Genomic DNA, 27,958 nt, shown 5'->3' with positions numbered 1-27,958 from the left:
TAGCCAAAAGGTGGAAACAACCATCACTGATGAATGGATAAGCAACAAAATGTGGTTGTACACATGCAATGGAGTATATTATTCAGCCATAAAGAAGAATGACATTCTTACACATGCTACAACATGAAGGACCAGGAAAACACGCTAAGTGAAAGAAGCCAGGCACAGAAGGACAAATATGGTGTGATCTCACTTGTATGAAATATCTAGAATGGGCACATTCACAGAGATAGATCACATATTAGAGGTTACTAGAATCTGGGGGGAGAAATGAAGAGTTATTACCTAATGGTTGTGTGATTTCTGTTTGGCTATTGGAAAAGGTTTTGAAAAGGCAGTGGTCATGATGGCACAACATTCTGAATATAATTAATGCCACTGAATTGTACCACCCCAAAATGTCCTAAAATGGCAAAAATTCTGTTTATTTTCATCATAATTTTAAAAATTAATGTGCTACACTAAAAACCTTTGAATAATACACTTTAAATGGGTGTATTATATATTAATGCATTGTATTGCAATAAAGCTATAAAAAGAGGGTACCTAGTATATTATTTCATTCATGTAAAGTTCAGAAAGGCTAAATCAGTGTTAAAAAGTCAGGATAGGGATCCCTGGGTGGCGCAGCGGTTTGGCGCCTGCCTTTGGCCCAGGGCGCGATCCTGGAGACCCGGGATCGAATCCCACGTCGGGCTCCCGGTGCATGGAGCCTGCTTCTCCCTCTGCCTATGTCTCTGCCTCTCTGTGTGTGTGTGTGTGACTATCATAAGTAAATAAAAATTTTAAAAAAAGTCAGGATAGTAGTTGCCTTTGTAGATGAAGGAGGTAATGTTGGAAGGAAGTGTGAAGGAAGCTTCTGGCAACATTCTATTTCTTGAACTCTAGGATAGTTACATGAGCATTCACTTTATAATAGTTTATTGAGCTGTATAATTTTGTGTACTTTTACATATGTGTTATACTTCACAATAAAAGATTTTAAAATTAAAGAATAAAGACAATATGAGCAAAGAAAGGCAACCTTGCCCAACCCTGGGGGAGCCATTTGGAAATGTAGGGAGAGGGGCATTTTTATTATGATGATGGGGAAGCACTGTGGGCATTAGGTAGGCAGCCACCAAGGACAGTAAACATTCAGTAATGTGTACAGGACCTGTACCGTGAGTTGTCTCAGCCTAAATGCCAATAGCACCTTCACCAAATGCTGCATTAGAACATGTTAATAGTATGATTGTGTTTTAAGAGTTAATCTTGGGCAGCCGGGGTGGCTCAGCGTTTAGCGCCACCTTCAGCCCAGGGTGTGATCTTGGAGACCCGGGATTGAGTCCCATATCAGGCTCCCTGCATGGAGCCTGCTTCTCCCTCTGACTGTGTCTCTGCCTCTCTCTCTCTCTCTCTCTCTCTCTCTCTCTCTCTCATGAATAAATAAATAAAATCTTTAATAAAAATTATTTAATCTTAAAGCTCTAAAGTCTTTTCTCTGGGGCCAGTGTATTCAGAGAAGCATCCTCTGATGTGCATCAGGAATTAAGGCTGGCTGCTACCATTCCAGCAGCTGAAAGGCTGGGCTGAGGATTCCATTGTTCCAGAAGCAGACTCTCTGCTTCATCCTCCAGTTTTCTGTCCAGCACCTCCAATCAGCTGGGGCTCCTGGGCTGGAGCCTTCCTGAGAAGCTCCTGGAGGTGAGGAGTTATTCCCTGACCACACAGAGGGGGTGTCCCACTGCTTCTCCATCACATTTCCAGTCTATTTTCCTTTTTTTGTAGTTTTATGCCTTATGCCTCCTTCCTCAATGCTGGTGATTCCAGTTCTTGAGCATTTCTGGTGTTTGCAGGGAAGATCTGAGCACCTGTCTTCAGTATGCTGTTTACAAGCACTTGAATTTTACCTTTCTTTGCCCTACTAAAGTCCGTTTCCATTTTTTTTATCTGTCATCCATCATTTATATATGGTTTTATATGATTTGAGTTTCATCTGAGATGGAGTTTATCTGTCTTACTCTCCTTGTTTTGGCAGGCTTAATTTCCGGAAAAGACATTGTGAAGTAAAAGGTCTTTACTCTGCCATCTTAAATCCAGAAATTTACTTTCCAGTGGTGCTTACTTATTCCAAATATGGAGATAATAACTCTTCCCTATTTTAGTGGTTGAAAAGAATTAATCCATTTTCCATATAACCTTGCGCACATATCCGTGCACACACTACTTAACAACTGCTCTGGTGGCTATTTTTTAAATTTCCCAGTAGGTGGCATTCATGAAATAAGGCTTTCCTGAAGAAGAGAGAAGTGGTTATGATAATAACCAGTGTTTATTGTTTACATATATTGTTATTTAATCCTCACAATAGCTTTACAAAGTAGGTCCTGTTATTGTCCTTGCTTTGTAGATGAGTAAACAGAGACATAAGTTTAAATAACTTACCAAGCTCACAGAATTAATAGATTACCAAATCCCAACCTTGAAGGAAATAATCAAGATAAGTACTTAAATATGTAAATGAAGAGGAATTAATGATTAGTGATCACCCTGTATATATCAGGCATCATGCCAATCCTAGGAATACAAAAACTCTGCTTCCTTCAGGAATTAATAGTTTAATACGGTATTTGGAAACTAATACAGTATAGTAAATGCAGTACTAAAGAGATTCTAGGACATTAGAAGAGTGCCTAGAACAATCGAATCCTGTCTAGCATGGAAAAGCAGAAATGAGGTTAGAATGAGCCTCTAAGAGAAGATGCTGGTATGTGGAAACATTGGGAGTCTAGATAGAAAATCCAGTGAATGCAGGGGACTTGGTTTCCTGTTTTGATTTGCTATAGCATGAAATGTTCAGGCACCATGGAAGTGGAGTTGGAGAGGCAGCAAATGGCTAACCATGGATGAACTGGATTAGGACCTAGGGTTTTATCATGTAGTTGGAGAAGAGGTGACATATTTTAAAGAGGGAATTAATGTGGTTAGATACATGTTTTCTTTAGATCAAAGTGGAGAGCTGTGTAGGGAGTGGATTTGAGGTTAAGTAATTTGCCCAAGTAGTAGGGCTGTGATTTAAATCGTGATTTAATCTAACTCCAAAGTTCTGATAGGTGTGCCATCATTTTGAGTAGGAATGAGGGTATCTGTCTTTGAAGCCATCAGGTAAATAGAAGGAAGAGTAAAAAGAAATGAGAAAAGCATTCGATTAGTCTTCAGTTCTTCTAATTTTATTTTTATTTATACCAGTCTTTAGAAATCCTGGTCATGATACTTATTTTAGAAAAGAAATTCTTGGGCAGCCCCAGTGGCGCAGTGGTTTGGCGCCGCCTGCAGCCTGGGGTGTGATCCTGGAGACCTGGGATCCAGTCCCTGCATGGAGCCTGCTTCTCCCGCTCTCTCTCCCTCTTCCTGTGTCTCTGCCTCTCTCTCTGTGTCTATGAATAAGTAAATAAAATCTTAAAAAAAAGAAAGAAAGAAAAATTCTTTTAAGAGGAAAAAAAAGGACAAATACAATTCTTTTTTTTTTTTTTTTTTTTTTTTTTTACTCTGTCTTTGGTTGAAGCCTAATTCTTCACACACAAGGTCAAAAGTTGCCTCATGGGTACTAAATTTGCAAGCCTAAATTTCTCAAAGTATAAAATTAGGACAAAGGTAGTGATAATGTTTAAAATAGAATGCAGTTAGGAACACCTGGGTGGCTCAGTGGTTGAGCATCTGCCTTCAGCTCAGAGTGTGATCCCAGAGTCCTGGGATTGAATCCCACATTGGGCTCCCTGCATGGAGCCTGCTTCTCCCTCTGCCTATGTCTGCCTCTCTCTCTGTGTCTCTCATGAATATATAAATAAAATCTTTAAAAAATAATAAAATAAAATAGAATCTTTAGTCAAACAGGCTAAGTGGTTCACATAAAATCTAAATAAAGGCATGAACTGGATTGAAGGACTCTTAAATTTAAATTTTCTAATATGCATGTGACAGGTAATAACGAAGGAAATTGTATGCTAGTGTCAATAATAAAGATCTAATCAAAGGTCAAAAAGTATTTGAAAAAAACAGTACTTGAAAGATACTGTAGATATATAGCTTTATAAAACTAATAATCACAGATTATTTATATTTCATCTCTGATTTCATATAATTTATTCCTTTTATAGGCCTACACAAGTGAAATGGCAGCTGATGGTAGCTAGCTGTTTTAGAAGAAGTGGTAAATGCTTTAATTTTATTCATTTTTTATATAACTTGCTTCTTTCTATCTTTTAGGTAATTATGCATGTAACTGTGTTCCAACTGCATATTTGTTTATTAAAACATTAGCTTTTGATTACTACACATACTCAAAGCATTATATGAGAAACATAAGTTAGTCACAGAAAAATAGACATTCTATAGTTTATATTTCCATTTTCTATTCACATAAGTCTAAACATCCTTGTATGCTCTGCCAAACTTGTAAGACTGTCTCACTCCTGAGAAGCCTGAAGAAGTCCCAGAGCTGGAACAACTGGTATACCAGATAAAACTAGGTATCTTTGTGTTTTCGGTAACTGTTTTTATTATATCTTGTACTGCTGACACTTGTCCTGAAGCATGGAGATGTAGTAGTGCTGGACTAACTGTGAAGTAGAATCTCTCATCAGAGATTAAGCAAGGAGATAAATGTTAACAGATTTGTAATCCCTCTTGTAGAGCCTGCAAATGATTCAGGAAAAGAAATTCCTTGATCCCAGAGGAGCACAGACTGTGACAGTGTTAACAGTGTTCTCATCCTGTTGTGTAGAAGGTTTCTTTCTTTACGTCTGTGAACTCCTTTAGAATGGGGATCAGAATATATACACAGGAGTCCTCAGAGCATTTAGATGATTTCTTTGCTGTTGTTGTATTTCCTATGATACCTAGAATATCACTGTACTGTATGTACATGTTATTTCTATTAGAGTGAGTTCTGAATTACCAGTGTTCATTACAGTGTCAGCCATATGTGAAATGTACATATAAGGTATTCTGAGTGATTTAAAACAGAAACTCCCTTATGTTACTGAAGTACAGATCTGAAGAAGAGAAGCTGATGTTTATTGAGAGATGCTGGGTGCTGTGGGCTTCCTGACTCTGTTGCATCCAATTCTTACCACAGCTCTTAGAGGATCAGCATGGCTGGCCCTTGTGTGTAGTGGGGCTCAGAGATATTGATATTACTTGTTTACTGAGATATTAGCAAAAATCCTTGATCTAAAATTCATTTTTCCTATTCTTTGCTGCTATGAAGCTAAGTTATATTCTAAAACAAAACGCTTTGGATAAACTTTTTAATATTTCAAAATAAAAACTACCAGAAAAGGTTATTTTTCATCTTTTCCAACTAAGTGAATGACATTGAAATTAATGTTAGCTTATCACTTAAATTATTTTTAAATTTGTTGTTCTTCTAAAACAATCATTAATTTTTAAGAAATTGAATAGATCTTAATCTTTGACACTAACATATTTATTTTAAGAACTAAACTAAGTTTTAGTCATCACCCATTTACTTCTGCTCTGCCCTTTTCAAATTTCTTTTATCTGTACATTTTTTTCCAGAACTTATATTAAGAATGGTTTATATATGCTTGTGGCAAACCTGGAAGTCTTCTTACTAAACCAATAAATGGTGCCAGTGTCTTGGATTAAAATTACTATTTTGCTGAATCTTACTAATTTTGATAATCTACTAGTGTGGTTTTTTCTCCTTTTTTATTTATAGGTAACTACCAAAAAGCATTAGACACTTATAAGGATATTCACAGAAAATTTCCAGAAAATGTTGAATGTGAGTTTATGTCTTGTAACTTTGAAGCTATCCGTTCTCACATTTTATGTCCTTGTGTATGATAATTACATTTGCTACAGTAATTACATATATAGCCACCAGCCTATAATTTGTGATACATGTTTACACATGTGGTTATGGGATCACAAAATTTGACTATGCAAGTACATTTTATAGAATTTAATTTTTGATGGATTTAAGTATACCACTAGGTTCTCTTCAGTAGTAAACAGATCTCTATTTCAAAGTTTTATGAAATTTGAAGAATAAATTTTGGACTATTTTTTATTTTTTAAAGTTCATAAACTGATGTTTTATAGAAAATGCATTTTTAAAAATTTATTTACTTGAAAGCTAGAATGAAAGAGAGAGGGTGTGTGCCATGAGCAGGAGGAGAGACGGAGGAAGAGAGAAGCAGGCTCCCTGCTGAGCAGGGAGCCCAGTGCTTGATCCCAGGATACCAGGATCATGACCTGAGCTGAAGGCAGATGCCTAACCAAAGGCTTAACCAACTGCTCCACCCAGGCGCCCCAGAAAAGGCATTTTTAACTCTCTACTTAGTATGCAGCTTTCTGAGGTTGAAAAATACTTTGAGTTTATGAAAATAGAACAATCATCTTGCTCATATGGATAGCAAATGAATTTTAATGTTACCTTAAGTTTAAAATATTATGTTGGTATGTTACTTATTTCCCTTTTGTGAAGTTAGCTTTGTAGAAAATACTCATTTATTCCCCATCTTGTTGCACAAAAGGTTTGATGTAACTTAAAGTAATAATGTGAAGTATAACAGGAGTACCAACAACAAAGTCATGATCAAGAAAAATACAAAATTGGGATCCCTGGGTGGCGCAGCGGTTTGGCGCCTGCCTTTGGCCCAGGGCGCGATCCTGGAGACCCTGGATCGAATCCCACGTCAGGCTCCCGGTGCATGGAGCCTGCTTCTCCCTCTGCCTGTGTCTCTGCCTCTCTCTCTCTGTGACTATCATAAATAAATAAAAATTAAAAAAATAAGATCTAAAAAAAAAAGAAAAGAAAAGAAAAATACAAAATAACCATATTCACATGACATACTCCCATTAAACTGTGTATTTGGCCCTGAATAGCTTTGCAGCTAAAGGAAAGAGAAAAAATATAATCAGTTATATAATATTTTCTATTTATGAGGAAACATAAAGTAATTCTTGGGGAAGAAGAAAACATTTCTGACTTTTCATTTATGTTTTGAAACCAAGAGATATGTTAGATAAGCTCAATTAAAGCTACAGCAGCTCCTGGCTTTCATGACATCCTTACAGCAAATAAAACGTTTGAAAGACTTTTTAATTTTGTCCTTCAGTGACAGCACTAAACAATGCATTTCAGTTCAGTAAGACAAATCTTTTCTATACCAAGTTTTCCCATGGCTCAGCCTGATCCAGTGATGAGATGTACTGAATGTTCCTTCATTAATATTTTTCTCCATTTGGCTTTTGTGAAAGGTCAACAGCAGAGAGCTCAGAATTATGGCCTTTGGTAGCAGTTTAGGAGCAAGGGCTTTTCTAATGCTGATTAGAAGCAGATTTGTTCATTTACAGCAGTGGTTTGCAAATGCCGTCAGGAAACAGGCTATGTGGAATTACTTGTAAAACTTTAAAAAGCACAAATTCTAGCCCAACCTACAGGGATCCTCATTTAAATTTGCAGTGGATGCAGATATCTTTCATTTCCTATTAAATTTTTTTAAGATTTTTTTGTTTACTTATTTGAAAGAAAAAGAACACAGGAGTGGTGGGGGGCAGCCCCAGATCATGATCCTAGGCAAAAAATCAGAGGCTTAACCAACTGAACCACCCAGGCTCCCTTCCCATTTCTTTTAGAAGGTTTTGGGGGTTTTTTTTGTTTTGTTTTTGTTTTGTTTTGTTTTGTTTTTTGTTTTTTGTTTTTTGATGTGATTCTTAATCTCGATCACTTTAGGAAACTGGTGATTTAGAGATTGAGAGGTAGCAATAATATCATTTTGTAAAAATAAAGCAACCCGAAAGTCTGCTAGGCAAGACTTTTCCCTTGGCACCATTGACATTTGGGATCAGATAATTCTGTACTGGGGGAGACCATCATATGGATCATAGAATGTTTTAGCAGCATTCCTGGCCTCTACCCACCAGATGTTCCTAGCACTTACACCCCCTCATTGTGAAAAACAGAAATGTACCGACATTGCCAAATTGCATTGACAGAACTGCTGCTGATTGAGAACCACTGCAGTAGCTTAGTACCTCTGCTCTGGACCAGTAAAGGGAGAATCTCCAGCCAAATCCAAATTTCTTTCTTTATTGAGAGTCTAAGATTTACTCTAAGGAGGGAATGCCTGGCTGGCTCAGTCTGTGGAGCATGTGACTCTTGATCTCAGGGTTGTGAATTTGAGCCCCACATTGGGTGTAGAGGTTACTTACAAATAAAATCTTTTTTTAAAAAAAGATTCACTCTAAAAACTTGAATGATTATCTATGCCATAGGGAGTGTTCAAGATGGCTTTGACCTAGATCATTTTCACAGCAAATACAATTTGTCTCTCTTAACTATAGCTATAAAAAAAAACATTTGCACTCATGTAATATCTCATTTTGAACAGAACAGTTTTTTGATAAACCCAACAGGATAATTCCATTCTTAAAATGTATTCTTAAGTTATCAAAAGTTAACCTGCTCTATAGAGTTCAGATGACATGCTAAATTTCAGAGAACATCTACCAAAAACATTGATTTTTATTTTACATTAAATAAATACCCCGAAGCCACTCTTTCTAAGGACAGATTGGTAAGAGAAATATTTTAGTATTATTTGTACAATATATAAAAATTACCTTAGTGTGAATTATTAAGATAAATATGTATGTGGGCAATTTATATAGTAATGTGTGACATTTTAAATTATTTTAGTACTGTTACTTTTGCAATATGTCAGTGGTTATGAATTGTTGACTTTCTTAAAAATTCTTGTGGAGTGTTGGTGTACAGCACTGTTGAAGCACTGTGCATATGGTGAAAAGTAAAACCGATGAAAACCCCTGGGAAGAGAAAGATAATAAACAAATATACATGTCAGTGGTCCTAAATGGTGTAAAGGAAAAGCAGATAAGGACGTGAAGAGTATGGGAAGGGCTCTAAGTAGATGGTGTGGCCTCGCCTGAGGGTAGGGCAGGTGGAGAGAACCATCCCTTTAGCTCCCCTTCCCAGGAGGTTCTGTCACCTTAGGGCCAGAGAATACAAACTGTAGTTGTTAATAGAAACAAACACTATTTGCAAGTATCAATCCTACTTGTGTCCCAAAAGACTGACTTTATTGATTTGTTATATTTTCAACACTGGGCATTAATATTTTTCTAAAACTATATTTTGCAATTTAGGTCTCCGTTTCTTGGTTCGTCTCTGTACAGATATTGGATTAAAAGAAGTTCAAGAATATGCAACAAAACTCAAGAGATTGGAAAAAATGAAAGAAATAAGAGAACAGGTATCTCATATGGGCCAAAAACTGCTGTCTGTTAATTTTCAAAATGTCAGTCTTCTGTAGCTCGAACGGTGATTCTGAGAGCTTCTCTTAGGAAAATAAAGTTGAATTTTTTTCTGCTGTGTCATAAAAGGAAGAATACCTAAAATTCTAGTTTGAAGATAAAATTCTTATCAAGAACCAATTCTTTTTTTTTCTTTTTTCCTTTTTTCTTTTTTTATTGGAGTTCAATTTGCCAACATATAGCATAACACCCAGTGCTCATCCCATCAAGTGCCCCTCTCAGTGCCCACCACCCAGCTACCCCCACCCCCCACCCACCTCCCTTTCCACCACCCCCTGCTCATTTCCCAGAGTTAGGAGTCTCATGAAGAACCAATTCTTAATAGGAGAAAGTACATCAGAGTCAACATACTTTCGTGGAGGTTACTCAAATCACTGTAACTTTCCACAATACAAAATAAATTACAGGTTAATTTATACAGTTAATTTCAGTTGGAGTATCCAGTGGTCCATGGAAACTAAGAGGCAATTGTATATGATAATAGTACTTTTTCTTTAAGCTGTTTCATTATGTAGTAGAGCATGGCTCTGAGAATATTAGTAATATACATGGAAGCATTTTAAGTGTATTTCTGTGTTTCATGCAATATATGGAATAACAGTGTTCTTAGTTTTACTTCTTTAAGAAAATAATCTCTCCTAAGTTTGAGCCTAGAATGTTTAAAAATTTAGCATGATTTTTGAGTGTCTGCCTTTCACAGAAAAATATATTCTTTAAGGTTAGACTTTTTAAAGAAATTATCTTAGATAATTAAATCTAAGTTCCATATTTGCTTTCAAAATGTAGTTATCTTGTCTTTGCTTCAAAATGTGGTTATCTTGTCTTTGCTTTGGAGATGTGATCTGATTGTTTTATTGTTTTTTAAAGTATCAGTTGTTTAAGGATTATGAGCATGACATAGATTTTTACCTTAAAAATTCTATAAAACATCAAGTTGGTATCAAAATGCCATGGTAGGGTAAATAGTTTAAAACTTGCTGTGAAAACCAATTTACTACCATGTACCAATTGCTAAATTAGGTAACCTGTATGAAAGCTTTGTAAAATTAAATGGAGATAAATCAGAGTTCAAGTTATCATAATTGTTATCATAATCACTATTAAATGTGTTTCATTAAGAAGAATCAAAAAAATTATATATTTCAAACCAAGAACATTATTTGGAGCTTAAAATTAGATTCGTTAAGTTACTTAGTATAGAACCACAGAGGTATGTAGAGTTAAAGTCTTAAGACTTCCTAAGTTTAATCATCTGCAGTTTAAGTTTATACTGAACAGAGAACACACGACTAATACAAATTATGGATCTTTCATAATATACTTCTCACAACTTATAACCTTAAACAGGAAGACTGACATATGTATTGCTATCTCTGATTTAGTAGACTTCCAGTGTGGCCCCCTTTTACACAATAAGTAGCAGCCCTTCTGACCCCCTGGGACTTGCCTTGCAGGCAGCCCACAAGGGAATTCCACGTGTAAGAAACACGGATTCCTTGGGACTTCCTTTGCAGCTGGCTTCCAAGGGATATAACTACAGTGTAGGAAACCCTGATTATGAGGAGTCCCTGGGAAATTAGAGACCAAATATGCCCCCTTTAAAGAAATGAGAGTTGCTTTTACACAATTTTCTTATCACTTGATTTCCCCATGTGCTGGTTCTAGTCTTTGTAGTACTTCACCTCTTTATTGGTTTCCTCTCTCCTTCTGCCTTTCCTCTTATCGTATCCTCTTTCCTTTATGCATTTTCTCTGTGGTGTTAAACTCTTTCTTCCTCTGGCTGACTGCTATGGGCTACTGGATACTATTATGAATGAATACGTAATGTCATTGAGACTGCTTTTTCTTTCTAGTTAGTACCCAGCCTTTTGATTCCTCTTCCATCAAAATATATGTACATTGAATATAATCAATTTTTATCTTTCTCTCTCATAGACCTGATATCCTTCCACTGTCCTCACTAAAATAATTCCTTAATGATTTAATTAAGAATACTTTAGTAAACTCATACAAGTTACTATTGATGCATTTAGATGCATTTAGATTATCCAGTGTTTCTCTTACATATTTACTCTGATTATTAATGTCTCACAGTACTTGAGCAGTGTCTCTTTTGGTAATATTTTATCACTGTCCTCATTGTAATCTGTATAAAACCTAAGATCACTTAGATATCTTCTCTCATTATAGCTTCTCTTTAATATTTTCCCTCAAATGTTACTGCCTAATCTTTCTTTACAGTCAAAGTCACAGTCCTCATCCACAAAGCACTCTTTTTTCAGTGCCCTTGAAATCAATTTCTTTGTTCTTTGGTACTTTTCATTAAATCTGAAATAAACATTTTCAGGGTTCCTGGGTGGCTCAGTTGGTTAAGCATCTGCCTTCAGCTCAGGTCATGGTCCCAAGGTCCTGGGAGCAAGCCCCATATCAGGCTTCTTCCTCAAGTGAGAGGCTGCTTCTCCCTCTCCCTCTGCCTGCCACTCCCCCTGCTTGTGCGCGCACGCGCTCTCTCTCTCTCTCTCTTTCTGTCAAATAAATAAAATCTTTTTAAAAATTTTTAAAAAGAAACATTTTCTTAAAGTTTTCTCACTTATGTTTTGCTTATAAATACACAGTGGAAGAGAAAAAATAAAGGAAGAGAAAGGTCCTAGGAAGAAGAGACTTAAAAAGAGTTCTCACTGAGAGCTAATTTATCTTTTAATTATTGCATATCCCATTTCAGTTTGTGTTTCTGAGATTGTGAGCCCATGGGCAGAGCATTCTATTTCCTGGTTTGCGTAGTACATAAAGTATAATAAATAAACTTCTGAGTTAAGGACACTCTTCTTTTCTAAATCTGAACTTAAAACTTGTTATTTTTCCTGTGTTTATTTAGAATCTGCCCTAATGCAGAAACTTAACATTTTCTATGTCATCAGAATGTCTTCATATAATCATTGTTAATGCCTGCTAATGCACTTTTGTATAGATAGGCCGTGATTTCTTTAAACATCTTCACAGTTAGTCAACTATCTTTTTTAGAGTTGGTGACTCTCTACAATCAGTCTAATTTTGATGTTTCTTGCTGAAGAAGAACATTTCTGTATTGTGAACTGGAGACAGTTTGTGAAATGGACGTTTAATGGAAAGCAGGGATATCATAGATAATCACATCAAATGTTTACCTAGAGATGCTGAAAGGAATACAAAGTTGACCCCAAGTCCTATCCCTTCCTTTCCTCTGGAAGTACTAATAGTCGTGGAAGTTTGGCAGCAGGAAGGAAAAGAAGTGAAGATGCTGGATGAATGTTCGTGAATGTTAGTTAGCACTCTTCATGGTTCTGGTTACAGTTTTCCCTTTAATTCCATATGATTACATCTGCTTAACTAGACATTAATAACAGCAACAGCTAACATTTACTGAGTGCATGATAAGTACAGGCACTCTATGTATTAACTAATTTAATCATCACAGTAGACCTATGATGTTGGATTTGGCTTTATTATTACTTTTTTAAACAGACGGAAAAACTGAGACCCATGGTAGCTAAGTAACTTCCTCCAGGTCACACACCTTTTGGGGACAGACCTAGGCTTCAACTCCAGGGAGGCTGGTTCCCAAGTCCAGGTTCCTAACTACTATGCCTTACTACCTTATGAATAGTACTGGAAAAGGATGATGCAAATCATTATTTTCAGTTGATACATAGTCTGTCCTTACTCTGCACTCACAGAAGTTGGGAACTCATACCATGAATTAAATGAAAATGTACCTTGCTCACCAGAATTTGATTAGGCGTTAAGGTCTCAAAACAGTGCTATTCAAGCATGCTTTATGGACCACTGGAGCCTCACAATCACCTGGGCATGTCTTAGCATTACACAGTCTTGGGCCCCACCTCAAACCTACCCAAAACCTATCCCAGAGTTAAATTCAAGCATCTCTTTGTGTTTTGTTTTTGTTTTTTTCAAACAAGCCCCTCCAGGTATTTTTCTATTCACTAAATTTTGAAAAGCACTTATCTAAAGTATATGTTCCCACAGGGTCATCATGCAAATGATCAAATACCAGCTCAGGGTGTGGAATCTGATTTGGAGGGTGGGGAGGTAGGCAGTGGATGTAAAATAAATCAGGCCATGGATTTTTTAAAATTATTTAAAAATGGAGAAGGATTTATTTAGACCAAAGAAAGAAAGATAAATTGATTCAAGTTTATTTGGGTCAAGGGTAGAGTATCCCCCTGAATCCTTAACTCCTACTTTAAAATGTTAAAGCGAGAAATGTATTTAGACTGATTTTTCAGAGAACTTGTTTCTCTTCCTGGAACTATTATGGAAAAAAAAGACTGTTCTCCCCTTTGTGCTTGGGGGACCTACATTCCAGAGTAGGAAGAAAACTTTACACAAGTATTCATTAGTGCCATCAGTAAGCAGTTCCAGGCACTGGGCTGTTTGGCCAGGCAAGAGAGACCTTCTCTGCCACACCTGCCTACTACGGGCCTGGAGCAGTGTGACCTGGCCCTTAGCACTGTGAGCCTCATAGTGCCACTTTATAAAGAGATGTTTTATGTTTCTTCTTCACTGAACCCATAAAGTTAGCTGCAAAGCATTCTGTCAAACTTGACTGTATGTCTGGAAAAGAACAAAATGGCAGGAGCAGGAATTAAAGACTTAGTAATCTAAATAGAAAAGGAAAAGTATCAGCCGAAATTCAAAGAGGATTAGAAAACAAAGTCCATAAGATTTAGGAGTGGAATTTGTTTGTTTTCAGCAGCAAATAGGTATTCAGATGGAAGGGGATAAAAACCCTCATTCTTGGGGCACCCAAGTGGCTAAGTATCCAACTCTTGATTTTGGCTCAGCTCATGATCTCAGGGTTGTGAGATGTAGCCCCACACTGGGCTCCATGCTGGCATGGAGCCTGCTTAAGATTGTCTCTCTCTCCCTCTCTTGTTGCTCCTCCTCTCTTAGTCTCTTTTCCTCTCTCTCCCTTCTTCCCCTCTGCCCCTCCCCCACCCCAAACAAAACAAACTCCACATTCTCTGCCCACAGGAGAGTAGTGAAGGAAAAAGACAAGCAGGGCAGACCATGAGTGTAAGGAGGGCATGGGTGCTGGGGAGTTTCCCTGAGATGAGAGTGGCTCTGAGCTTTAAGGGATGAGTGGGAGCTGGGAAGAAGATGAAGAAGGGTATGGCAGACAGACAGGATCCATGGAAGGAGGGAGCTGGCACATCCAGCGGGTGCAGGCTGCCTTTTATTCACAAAGTAGGAGGGGCACAGTCAGTTTCCAAAGGTGAGAAGAACAGAACGTGGTGTATTAAAAATATGCTTATTCCGTGGGGACAGAGCTGAACCAGCAGTGGGGAGGCCCCTGGAGGCTGGCACTGTCATGTGCTTATGTGATATGTGTCCAGTAGAGCACAGTGTCCTGGGAATAGGAGAGGAAGAAGAGAAGTCATTGAATCAAGCCAGATTTTAGGTTTCTTGGTGAGTAGAGCAGAAAGACAGGTGGGCAAGCAAGGGGCCTGGAGGTCCTGATGGAGTTGTCCTTAAGGTGATGGGGTGATTCTAGGATGAAAATAAAGATTTAAGGGAATTAATTAGGAAAATATGGATAGGAGCTAAAGGATTGGGAAGTTCTAGATGAGAGCAAAGAATAGGTGTGAAGGGGTGAAGAATGGTGATTGTGGAAAGTGCTCACTTTCTTAAATTGTCCTATTCTAAATGTATGGTTACTAAAACAGGATGCAAGATCTTTTCTCACATTTGATTTGAAAAAATTTCAAGTTACATGGGCATTTGTCTTTGTGAGTTTATTTTAGCATTATATAGGTCTTTTAGATATGCTAGAAATAATCTATGGTGAGATGAAAAACAAGTTTTGAGATAAAATCTGATTATAGACCTTAAAATTTTTATTTTGTTAAATCATTTTTAGATTTTCAAAAGTGAAGGGTCAAGGAAGAGAGATGGGATTTCAAGGGAGGTTTCTTTTTTAACAAAAAATGTGAGCATGTTTACATATATGTGAAAGTCCTGAGTTTTAGGAGAGTGTTCCATTTTACAGAAACAAGTCTTAAGTTATTGAAAGGAAATTTGTTTCTTCCTAGCAGACCACAATGTCAATAATTCCATCCATGACCTAATAATTTATAAATATCTAGGGAGTTGTCAGGGTTGAGGGAATAAATAGTCCCTTGTCCTTTGAATTAAATATGAAATTGTGTTTATATTATTAAAGATCTAAATAAGGTACTACCAACCTATGTTTAAAATTTTTCAGTCAGTTGTAGAGTAAACATTTATCAAAAGCTGTCTGATTCTGGTCACTAACTGCCTTGTGTCTCTAAACACAGCATTAGACATACGAGAATCTGGCAGTGTGAACTGAGACAGATTCAATGTCAATACAAAATGTCTAACACTTAAGCAAAACACAAAATAACCATAAATTGCTTCAAGAAACCTAAGAATGTCACAGCTTGAAGATATTTATGTTTTAAGAGTGAGTTTATACCTGGGAAAGTGGACTACTGAACAGATCTTAGGTGTTTTGTGAGGTTTTAATCATGCTTTTATTGTAGAAGTTGAATTTCAAAAGCTAAAAGTGGAGGTCCCACTTGAGTATTTAATAAAGACTGAGCACCCTGGTAGAGGGCAGGCTGTGAATCCTTTACTTACAGAACAACCTCATCTCTCCCATAGAATCAACTCTCAGATAAGGAGCAATTTGAACTCAGCTTTTAGGGGGTAAGAACAGCGAATCTTAAACACTACACGTAATGTTAATTTAAAAAATCAATATTTATTTATATTCAACTCTGAGAGAATATTTATTCTTTTAAACTCATCTTCTTGTTCTAGCGCATAAAGTCTGGCAGAGATGGCAGTGGGGGTCCCCGCAGCAGAAGAGAGGGCAGTGCCAGCAGTGGTAAGTATTTCCTGACAGATGTGTAGTACACAGGCTTCTAGAAACATCTGGAATAATCCAGAAAAATATATCCTTTGTTCCATACACAGTAAAGTCTCACTTATTCTAATTAATTTTGTAAGCAGTCTGCTATGTAAATGACTATAAATGTTAGTGGATTTCACTTTCTTAAGTAACCATACCTGTTTCTGCTAAGTGATTTCTAAGTAAGTTCATGCTGGATAGATTAATATAGATTTCCATACTAATGAGGTTTTACTATGTTACATTTTTTAAATTTACATTTTAAGGCAGTACCTTGAGAAGTAAGATGATCTTAAAGAATGCTGGCAGTCCTGAGTCTTTACACTCTTCTTATAGAAATAGTGCCAGTCTGGGAATTAGGAGCCATGGTTCTAGTCCCTGTCTTGATCATGACAGCTAACTGTCTTTGGACCAACTGTAAATACTGTAGGCTTCAGGTGATTTCTAAATTTGTTTGAATCTCTCAGTTCCTTGACTTTGATTGCTTGTCACACCATTACTTAATAAGATTGTTAGGTTTTCCTTCCCTCATTCCTCAAAATACGGCTTCTGTGTCTTTGTCAGGGGAGTAATAGAAGTTTGGTGGTTTTAAGGAAACCAAGTGGAAAAATAAATGCTAAAGTGGGATCTATAAATACATATATAATCTCTCATATCCATACTTAGCACCATCATACATACATGATTCAAATCCATGCACTACCCAACATCATTCTCCTATCTCTGTGATCTAGGAGTCAGGACAAAGGCAAATGCGACCCTAGTTCAGATAGGCCTTTCATTCACAAACATTTATTAGATGCACATCAGGTGCCAGATAAATACTGTGCCAAGTGCCAAGGACATGGGGATGAGTAAGACATGATCCCTGTGCCCAGGGAAATTAAAATCTAGTTAGAAAGACACACAGGTTTCAGGTGCTGTGCTAGAGAAATGCACATGTGTGTTCTAACTTCCTGTAGATAGAAACTGCAGTTGGGACAAAGATTCTTTCCTGAGTTCTAAGCTCTGCTTTGCCAGATGGGTTTAAGCAGTTACAATCGTCAGTGGCATCTAGTTCTAACAAGACAATTTGATTCTCTAAGGAATAGTCCAGCTTCTCCAGCTGAACCTCACAGTCCTCACCTGTTTACTCTTAGGTCACAGGAGTCGTTACCAGAGCTTCAGAAATTAGTAGAAGTAGCTTTCAGCTTGAGTCCCAGGGATGCCAAGGGGCATCTGCCACATCAGGAAGTCGCCATTTACTATCTGGTCAGCCCTCCATGGTCATGATGGGCATTGGCATCTCCATAGTGTCCCCTAACTCTCAGATGTCAGCTCAGTTCTGTTTCCCTGGCCCCACTTCTGCTTTCATGTGGGGTTGGATTTAACTGAGTCCTGGTTGTGAGAGATCTGTTCTAGCTATTCTCATAATAAGCTGGAGAACTACAGGCCTGCAACCTCTTCTCCAAAGCCCATAGGGCTGAATGTGTTGTAGAATTCAACATTTTTTGGAGTTTAGAAAAGTTGTATGGTGCATCACCCATATATAGTACCCCTAGGGAGCATCTCAGTCAAACATAACTATTACTGATTCGTGAAACATGAATAATAACACTAAAGATAAATGATGGCTAAAAATAGCTTCAGGTCAAGTCAGGCTTTATGCCCATGAAGTTTACATATTGTCACCTGAAAACTTGGCTTTCAGGAGCTTTTGATTTTGGAATTGTATATAAGAGAACATGTACCAAAAATGTCCCAAATGGCCAAGAGGTCAGCCCACAAGGTTTGTGCATCAGTTAAGAGGAACTTAGGTTCACCAGACCAACTTGCTGTCCTTGTTCATCCTTTTCTTTTAGGAAACAAGTAGCCTATGATATGATTTTTTTTTTTTTTTGAAATTGACTGTCCCGTAGGGAATAATTGTCTTAAGTGACCCCTAGGGGAGTATTAAATATTTATTAAAGTTCTAGGACTGGATTCACTATCTTCTAAGTTTTCTACACTTCCTCTTAAAAATCTGAAGTTCAGGGGTGCCTGGGTGGCTCAGTCAGTGAAGCGTCTGCCTTTGGCTCAGGTCATGATCCCAGGGTCCTGGGATTGAGCCCTTCATGGGGCTCCCTGCTCAGTGGGGAGCCTGCTTCTTGCTCTCCTCCCACTCCTACTATCTCTGTCACTATCTCTGTCTCTCTCTCTCTCAAATAAATTAAATAACTCTTAAGTTCAGAGTAACCAACCAGCGCATCCCAAACAACCCCCAACAGCCTATGTTAAATTCTCGGAGCCTTCCCTGGTAATTTGTAAGCTTGCAAAATGTCACCAGTGTTAACCCCTAAGCCTGAGCCTGAGTTACCCAGATGTCTGAGATGTTTGAAAATTTGCTTCAAAAACATAAGGACCTCCTAACAGAATGCCACGGCATGCTCTAAGAACCTTGAATAGTTTGGTGCTAAGCCAGAGCCCATAGGATAGTGTCCACAGTCCCACCCCAAGAAATTATCCCTGGCAGACTAACATCCGCCTCTCAGAACATCAAAAGGATCAAAGTATGCCTCAGATGCCACTGAGGTGCTAGGTCCTTCAACGTGTAGAGCTGTTCAGCCTCCCAAGGTGACCTCTCCCTAATACTCCTTATATCACACTATGTTTCAGAACAAAACAAAATGCCTCACTTGGACCTGGGACCTCCACCATGGTCAGGGTTAGTGCAGCAAACAAAAGACTCATAGTAGGGATGCCTCAGCATCCTAGGTGGCTAGCATAGTAGGGTGGCTCAGCAGTTGAGCATCTGCCTTTGGCTCAGGTCATGAACCCAGGGTCCTAGAATTGAGTCCCACATCGGGCTCCCTGCAGGGAGCCTGCTCTTCCCTCTGCCTATGGCTCTGCCTCTCTCTCTGTGTCTCTCATGAATAAATAAAATCTTTAAGAAAAGACTCACAATAGAGAAATATGAGGCTACCTCAGATCTGATATCTGAGTGCACAGGAGAGGCCTTTCTGTTACAAATTTGCTTCCTGGTCCTGCCCTTCCCCCATTGCCTTTCTCTTTTTTAATAAATTTTCCTTTCTCTCATCCAGTCTGTTTTAAGTCCAACACAAACAATTCTGGTGTACAAATAAGCCTTATTCTCACAGGAGGGAATCTTGGAGTCGAAATTCTGTGTTACTGAGACACTTTTACAAGCTGGGTTTCATGCTGTTTGGTCCTCTTGGCACAAGTTTAAAGCATTAAATACTTCCTTTTTAGGGTTCTTGCTTTCTTTCTCGCCCCCCCCACCACACCATTTGCCTTTTTGTTCTTTACTTCCTGATCCCTTGAGATACATGGCATCCCAGACTTCTTCATTCCCTCCTGCAGCCCAAGTTGGAATGCCTCTTTTGGTGACCTTGCTGGTTACCCTGACACTTTTTCAAGAATCATATTTTCTGACTTTTTTTCTCCAGCTCTTGCACAGTGCAGGATGTCCTGGCTTTGAAGTGTGAATAAAGTGTGCTGTGGATGCCTGTCTCATTTTCTTTTCCCTTCCACCTCATGGGGCCCTCTCAGAGCTTGCTGCAGCACACTGCCAATGCACCTCCATCCTCACCAGCACTCTCCCTCCCACTCAACAGTGCCAATCACTTACCTATTATACCTCAGGATTTCCCAGTACAAACCCACATGTGACAGACCCCAATCTTACCCATCTTCTGCCTCTGCCTGTGAAACCTTGAGATGCACATTTATGTAGTAACATGGAAATATTTGGCACTTCTCTCTGGATTTGATCCACAGATCACATAGTGGAAAGGGGTGATTTTCTAAATGCATCCAAGAGGCCAGCCTTAAGATGTTAAAATAAATGTAGTGCCTGCATCTAGGTTTTTAAAGTATTGCCCAGATGAGAGGACCATAGGGAACTTAAATATCAGAATGATTAGATTATATAAAATGAAATGCTTGAGGGCCCTTGAAATTTGGCCTTTTTTTTTTTTTTTTTTTTTTTGTGGATCAGGCTAGTCCTACTACAGCCTTACTTTTGCTATTAGTTTGTTTAATAAGCCCCAGCTCCTGTCCTCTTCAGTGATTCTCCAATTTTAGCATATGGCAGAGTCACCTGGAACACTTGTAAAAATAGCCTGCCAAACTCCTCTAAGTCCAGCATTTCTGAACCAGTCTGGGCCACACCAAGGAATTTGTATTTCTGACAAGGTCCCAGCTGATGGGACCTTAAACGAGATATTACAAGAGTAAATGTGATACAGTGTATAGAAAGGTTGCTACAAGTATTACCACCAAATTCAAATTCACAGTAGCAGCAGTTATCCAGCCTCTGGCCTCATGCCCTAGCTCTGTCACTCCCAAGTGTCATTACCCTGGGAGGTGGTGTGAGCTTGAGACTAACTTAAAATTATATGCACAACTCATGGAAGGGGGCTCAGTGCAATGCCTGGCACACACTGAGTAGTAGTTATTATTATTATTATTATTATTATTATTATTATTATTATATACAAACTGCATGCAAAGCAATAGTGTTTGGTTTAGGATATTGAATTATCCATTCCAGGATCTTCAGTACATTAGTTTGTTTTTGTAGAATTTTTTTTTAATATTTTTTTTCTTTCTTTCTTTATGATAGTCACACACAGAGAGAGAGAGAGAGAGGCAGAGACACAGGCAGAGGGAGAAGCAGGCTCCATGCACCGGGAGCCCCACGTGGGATTCGATCCCAGGTCTCCAGGATCGCGTCCTGGGCCAAAGGCAGGCACCAAACCGCTGTGCCACCCAGGGATCCCATGTTTTTGTAGAATGAACTTAAAATGAAATGAATCTAACTCCTTGAGGTAGAAATACATGACTTTTAAATGCCAAATTTGGAGTTAAGGTTCCAGTTGCTCAGTGCCAAAACATCAAACAATTCAGAAAAAAGTTAAGTCACAGTGAAAGTCAGTTTCCACAAGGAGAGCTATATTTGACAAGTTCCAGGTCTCCATAGTTAGCAGATGTATGGTCTCGAGACCATGGATAGACCAGATGAAAGGAGTGATCAGATTCCTGTCCAATGTGCTGGCTTGCATTAAAAAAACCAGGAAATCCACAGAACACCTCTGTTTCTCATGTGTATCTGTCCTCAGGAAACGAGTGCCTTCTTATAAGGCATCTTACATCTTCCATTTTAGCATGATGGTTGCATTTTGTGATTTCAGTACTGCATTATTAAGGTTTCATTTTAAAATTGTTTTTATTTATTCTGGGTGCTACTTAATAGTTCACTGCATTTTTTAGTTTTTATTGTCCTGGGTGTGAACTTTTCCTGTGACAATATATCTCTTAGTTTTACACTAAAAATAATTTTATATTGAAAGTGAGTAGGGTAATATGACTCAGTGAACAGAAATTAACTTTATGGTTAACTTTTTGAGGAATGTGTGCTTTATAAAATACATTGTAGCCATTTTTTTCTTTTTAATTTGAAGTTTTGTTTTCAGATTATATACTCCAAGGATATGTTTTTTTACTAGAATATCTTTTCACAGTTTTGCTGACTTCAGTGGTATCCCAGGCAGAGTGATCACTCATGCTCAGTGCCCACCACCTGTGGACCAGCCAAAGGTTACATTCTGAGGAGGGGAAATAGCAAAAGCATATATAAATAGACCTAAATTCAAAGAATCACATCAACAAAATGTAGCTGGCCTCTAGAAGAAAGAGGGTTGAGTATGTGTAGGGCAAAAGCAGCCTGGAGAAGCCAGAGGGACTGAGGACTCATATTTTGCAAGATTGTTACTCCTGTCAACTTCGTCCCAGGGCAAGTACCTTCCTCACCTCAGAAAGTCATAGAGTAGTTGTGCTGAATGCCCTGGTATTGAAGCATTTGAAAGCTGGTGTGTAACACAAAGTGAGCTTTATTAGCAGTAAATATTAGGAGAGAGTTGATAGCACTGACTGTAGCACCAAAGTATTCTGTATGTCACAGATTCTGAAGAAATGTCTCTGTGTCTGTCTTCCTTGCTGGTCTCATCTGCTTATGTGTCATATGTTCTCTGGTACAGTGTTTCTCTAAGCCAAGGGGTCAGCACACTTTTTATGTAAAGAGCCAAGTAATATATGGTTGAGGCTCCAGGGCTGTACCTGTACTTGCTGTGTCGTGTTGACCGGCATGGACAACATGTAAGTGAATGGATACAGCTGGGCTCTCTGAAACTTCATCTGTGGACACTGAAATTTGAATATCTTGTAAATTTCATGTGTCACAAAATATTGTTATTCTTTTGGGTTTTTTTCCCCCAGTTTGAACCTAAACTGTATTTAAAATTGGAGGGAAAAAAAAAAAAAAAAAAAAAGAATGTCTGAACCTTTCTTAGCTCACTGGGTGTTTAAAAAAAGGGGATGGGCCAGGTTTGGGCCCCAAACTGTAGTTGGCCTACTTCCTGCTCCAGGCCAACCTCTCCATGAATATTCTTGAGTGCGACAGGTGGGGACCTTCCGTGTACCCACTTAATCAGAGCGCTGATTTCAGCTATATGACTTAGCTGTTTACATCCCAGCCACCTCCAGATACGTCATACACATAATAACAGAGTGTCTGAGGTTTTGTGTCTTCATAGAACATGGTCCTTCCTCTGGCCCTTAGCTTATTGCCCTACATTTGAGATCGTTGTAATTAATTCCTCAATCCTGGTATTCATTCAACATCTGTGACCCTTTTTTTTTTTTAAGTCACCACATCTTATGTGATCTTGGGCAAATTACTTAATCTCTTTGTCACAGTTTTCTTATAGGTAAAATGGGAGTGAAAATAGGACCTACCTAATAGGGTTTTGAGAGGGAGAGATATGTTAATACATAGAAAGCTCTTAACACAGTGCCTGACACAGGCAAGCACCTAATAAGGGTGATTCCTCTTTGACCAAAGAGAACAGAGGCAGTACCTGAAATTCTGGTGTCCACATCTGTGTAGAGTGAGGGTCCATGTTCTTACCTCTACTGCATATATGATCTTGGAGTTGGTTATTCTCAGTGTTTCCTACCACCACAGGATCACATTTAGCTATACATGAAGATAAATGTCAAGTGTACCTCTTACTACAGAATATAGAGTTTATAAAAGGATTTCTTTAAGCAAAAATTCTAGAAATTATATATGCAAATGAGCTATAATTTGAAGTTACCAGTTTGGAAAAAGCTGAATATTTATTCCAGTAATGCTGTTAGTCAAAACATTCATGAAACTCCTCTTTTGGGATTTCCATCAGAGACAGATTACAGGAAGCAAAGGAAATCCAATCTAAACGTTTTACTGATATATGTAATATATGTATTTAAATGATAGAATATGTAAAACATATAATATATATTTTTAAAATATATATATTTATATATATACGTGTGCACACACACATACACATATACACATACACAACATATATTCCATCAGTTTTTTCCTTTCTTGTCTTTCCGTTTATCAGTAAATAAGCATTTATCAAGTTCCTGACCATAGCAGGTATATTAATAAATACCAATTCCCTTTCAACTTCTCCCATGTTTTTTATATACCAGGTACTGAATTAAGCATTTAAGATATGCAAAATATAACTGGGTGGCTCAGTTGGTTAAGTGTCCAACTCTTGATCTCAGCTCAGGCCTTGATCTCATAGTCATGTGAGTGAAGCCTTGCATTGGGCTCCATGCTCAGCCTAATTGAGCTTTAATAAAATGTAATAAATCAGTTATGTACTTTGCATATATCTTCACTGATTCCTTCCACAGCCTTCTTCAACTGAGTGTTGCCTGTTATAGGAGCTATCACAGTCAACTTTTCCAATTTTCATACATCCCTGTTGGCTGTTTTGTTGGGTAATAAATACAATTAGATGAATAAGAATAAGGAGTTAAACTGAGACTCACAGCTGTAACAATGTAAAAATGAGCTGAAGTTTTCACAGTAAAACTAGGTCCAAGCAATGGGCCTTGTAAAATTATGTGAGGACTACATCATCTGAGCTGATGATGCCACATTCCTTTCTTGGATGGAAGGGGTTGGGAGGGTACTTTGGCTCCATGGCTGTGGTACACGGCCCTTAACTTTCAGAAGGGGCAGAGGCAAAGGAAGATCAGCTTCCTCATAAGACAATAGATCATTTATAAGCCTGACTACAAAGTACCTAGAAGTAATTCGGACAATAGATTCATGCTACAGGTCTCAAAAGTACTGTCTGATGTTCTTTAGTATTTCTAGGTATGAACAAAAATTTCTTTATACTTTCGGAATGAGAGAAGATCTCCCATAGTGATTGCATCTTCATAGGTGCCAAGTGAGTATCATCTTGGAGATGGAGGAGAAAGACCAAAAATATTTTTTTAATGTCTAATGGATAGTGAAATTAGAGTTTACAGCTCACCAAAAGAGAATAATTTAAGAAGAGATTGAAAAAGTAAGGGCAGTGTGTTTGTAACATATTCAGGGCAGTAGGAAGAATTTTTAAAGATTTCATTTGGATAGCACTTTTAAAAAATAAGAAATCAGGGACAGTTCCCCCTAGCCCTAAAGGAAGGGGGAAGGATATTAGAGAATTATCAGATAATGGTTAATTTGACCTTGAAAACTAAAGAAGGCCATTAGATTTTTCACTTAGGATACTGTTGGTAACTAAGGAAAGTGGCCTCAGTACACTGTTGGAGGCAAAAATCGAATTCCAATGACTTAAGGAATGTATAGGATGCAAGAAGGTGGAGAAGAGGATAAAAACTGTTCTCTCATGTATGGTGGTAAGTATGCAGCATCACCAAGAATTAAATGTAAATTAACCTAAAAAATAATCAGTGATTTTGAAAAGGATAATACTGTAGGATAACAAGGATGAGATGAGATGGGCATTCTCTATAAATTAAATGCTGCTGGTGGGAACTCTAAGTGGTATACCTTGTTGGGAACATTTGGTAGTATTCATTAAGACTTTTAAATGTCCACACCCTAGTTTTGGACAAAGAATTATATATACACATATTGATTACATTATTTGTGATAGAAAACATCAGAATGAGCTAAATGTTCAACTGGAAATAATTCCAAGTTTAATTCTGTTCTCCACAGTGTATCACTGTGACAGTTATCACTGCGCTTCTCTACTGTGGGGACATCCGACATCATGCTTCCTTGCCTACTCTTTAAGGGACTTATGTTGCCATTAGAACACCAAAGCCTTCAAACATTGAATATGACAGCTTCCAGAGGTGATAGAACTTTTGAAAAAGAATCTTATTTGCAATTAGAATGTAGTGAATAACAGTAATTATACAACATGGTTTCCTTTTTACTTGTCTGTAATTTATACAGAAGTGTTAAAAGCATACCGCAATCAACAAAATAGGAAGAAGGCAAAATAATCAGATCTTTTGTTGGATTTTTAAAAATATGTTAAAGATAGAGCATCATAGAAATTATTTATAGTGATTATTTAAAGTAGAGGATCCCTAGGTGGCGCAGCGGTTTAGCACCTGCCTTTGGCCCAGGGCGCGATCCTGGAGACCCGGGATCGAATCCCACGTCGGGCTCCCGGTGCATGGAGCCTGCTTCTCCCTCTGCCTGTGTCTCTGCCTCTCTCTCTCTCTCTCTCTCTCTCTCTCTCTGTGTGTGTATGACTATCATAAATAAATAAAAATTAAAAAAAAATAAAATAAAAGTACCCACAGACGGTAAAGGATTTGAAGGTAGTGGCCATGTTATCTTTCCTCTGCCATATGGAACAGCTTCAGGTACTGAGGAGAGGAGGAGCGCAATTAATACTCATCAGAATTTTATTTTACTATTTTTAAAGATTTTATTATTATTTACTTATTTGAGACAGAAAGTAAGCAAGAAAAGAGTAAGAAAGAATGAGCAGAGGGAAAGGGAGAAGCAGACTCCCTATTGAGCAGGGAGTACAACACAGGGCTCGATCCCAAGACCCTGGGATCATATCCTGAGTTGAAGGCAGATACCCAACCAACTGAGCCACCCAGGCACCCCTATACTCATCAGGGTTTTAAAATATCATTGATGGCATGAAAGATAAATCTATATACTTGTCTTATTTTTACATGATTCCTGTAAATGTAGTATGGACTCAGTTTTGTAAAATTTTTGCTGTAATCTGATTCTGTTTAAAGAATTGACAAAAATGGGGATCCCTGGGTGGCGCAGCAGTTTGGCGCCTGCCTTTGGCCCAGGGCGCGATCCTGGAGACCCGGGATCGAATCCCACATCGGGCTCCCGGTGCATGGAGCCTGCTTCTCCCTCTGCCTGTGTCTCTGCCTCTCTATCTCTCTTTGACTATCATAAATAAATAAAAATTAAAAAAAAAAAAAAAGAACTGCATAAAAAAAAAAAGAATTGACAAAAATGAAGCATATTGCTTTTCATCTTCTCTTTATAGTTACTTTTTCTGCCTTCATTTTATCTACAACTATAAATATTGTCATGCTCTTAACCATATTCTTTCTAAATAAGTAGAGATTGTCTTCCCTTGGAAAGTGATTGCATTTTTATTTGAAGAGAATGCTGAAAATTTATGTAGAGCCTCTTTATTTAATTTGTGCCATGAATAGAGCCTATGTAATAAAACTCACTTTCTTACCAGAAAAGGAACTCGTATTTTAAGGCCTTTACTTTCTAAAATGTTACAAACAGTTTGCCTTCCTAGTATGAGTTACCTTGTAAAAACATTGGTCAAGGCAGGATGTAGTCTCTCCTCTAGCAGTAGTAGTATTATGAGATTTTTTTCCCCAAATCTCAAGATTGCAAGCTTGTTTTATAAGACAAGAGGACTTAGGCTATTCTGGAGATAGGAGAAGGGTCTAAAACATAGAGCTATGAAAAGAGGTCGTGAGTTTACTTTGCCTTGATACATTGTTAAGACAGCCATATTCTGTGCTGTTAAGCTTGGAATAGCGTATGGATAGGTACGTGTACGTGAATAAGGCTGTGCTTACTCATATAAACTTTCCACAACTGGATGGAAAGTGCCACACTTTACATAGGTCCTTTGCTAAAAAGGCATAATTGTAGAATGGGCAAGGACTAGGTTGGCAATTGGAATCCTCGGTTTCACAGATGGCCTTGGCACTAACTTAAACTGTGAACTCTTGAACAAGTGACTTTACTTCCTTAGGCCTGTTTCTCATCTGAAACATAAAGAGGTTAGGCTTAATCTTTTTAGTAACATTATGTGTTTCCTGCTGACTATAAAATTATTACTTCTATTTCTGACAGTAAGATGGACTAAATATTCAGGGAAACTCCTCCAGGAATAGCACTCCTAAAAATGGTGAATTCAGTATTGGACGGGGGGTTTGGTGGAGAGGAAAGAAAATAAGAAAATGAAAAAGGTTTTTAAATGCATGGCTGAAATGGCAAGAAAAAAGGAAAATCTTTGGAGATTAAAAATGAGTAGAGGGGCACCTGTGTGGCCCAGTTGGTTTAAGTGTCTGACTCTTTTTTTTTTTTTTTTTTTTTAAGAGAGTCAGAGACACAAGCCAGAGAGAGAATTAGGTTCCCTATGGGGAGCCTGATGCAGGACTCAATCCCAGGATCCTGGGATCACGACCTGAACCAAAGGCAGATGCTCAACCACTGAGCCACCCAGGTGCCCAAGTGTCTGATTGTTGATCTCACGGTCAGGTCTTGATCTCAGGGTTATGAGTTCAAGCCCCACATTGGGCTCCTTGCTGGAT

At 38.1% G+C, this 27,958-nt stretch overlaps 1 protein-coding gene across 7 annotated transcripts in view; it reads left to right on the top strand.

Annotated features, from left to right (window-relative positions):
• The window catches only part of IFT88 (intraflagellar transport 88), a 135,586-nt gene that overhangs the window by 92,070 nt on the left and 15,558 nt on the right, over nucleotides 1-27,958 (top strand). For 4 of the 7 annotated variants that reach the window (XM_038573513.1, XM_038573509.1, XM_038573508.1 and 1 more), the window contains exons 21-24: nucleotides 4,140-4,192; nucleotides 5,726-5,791; nucleotides 9,181-9,287; nucleotides 16,192-16,258. In XM_038573513.1, the coding sequence (XP_038429441.1) occupies nucleotides 4,140-4,192; nucleotides 5,726-5,791; nucleotides 9,181-9,287; nucleotides 16,192-16,258 (293 nt within the window). Of the gene's footprint in view, nucleotides 1-4,139; nucleotides 4,193-5,725; nucleotides 5,792-9,180; nucleotides 9,288-16,191; nucleotides 16,259-24,476; nucleotides 24,562-25,340; nucleotides 25,481-27,958 lie in introns of those variants that run through there. The other 3 variants (XM_038573512.1, XM_038573510.1, XM_038573511.1) reach the window with 3 other exon arrangements.

The sequence above is a fragment of the Canis lupus genome, chromosome 25 (genome assembly GCF_011100685.1).
Source record: "Canis lupus familiaris isolate Mischka breed German Shepherd chromosome 25, alternate assembly UU_Cfam_GSD_1.0, whole genome shotgun sequence".
NCBI classification, from domain to species: domain Eukaryota; kingdom Metazoa; phylum Chordata; class Mammalia; order Carnivora; family Canidae; genus Canis; species Canis lupus.
This window is presented reverse-complemented; position numbering and strand designations above follow the sequence as displayed.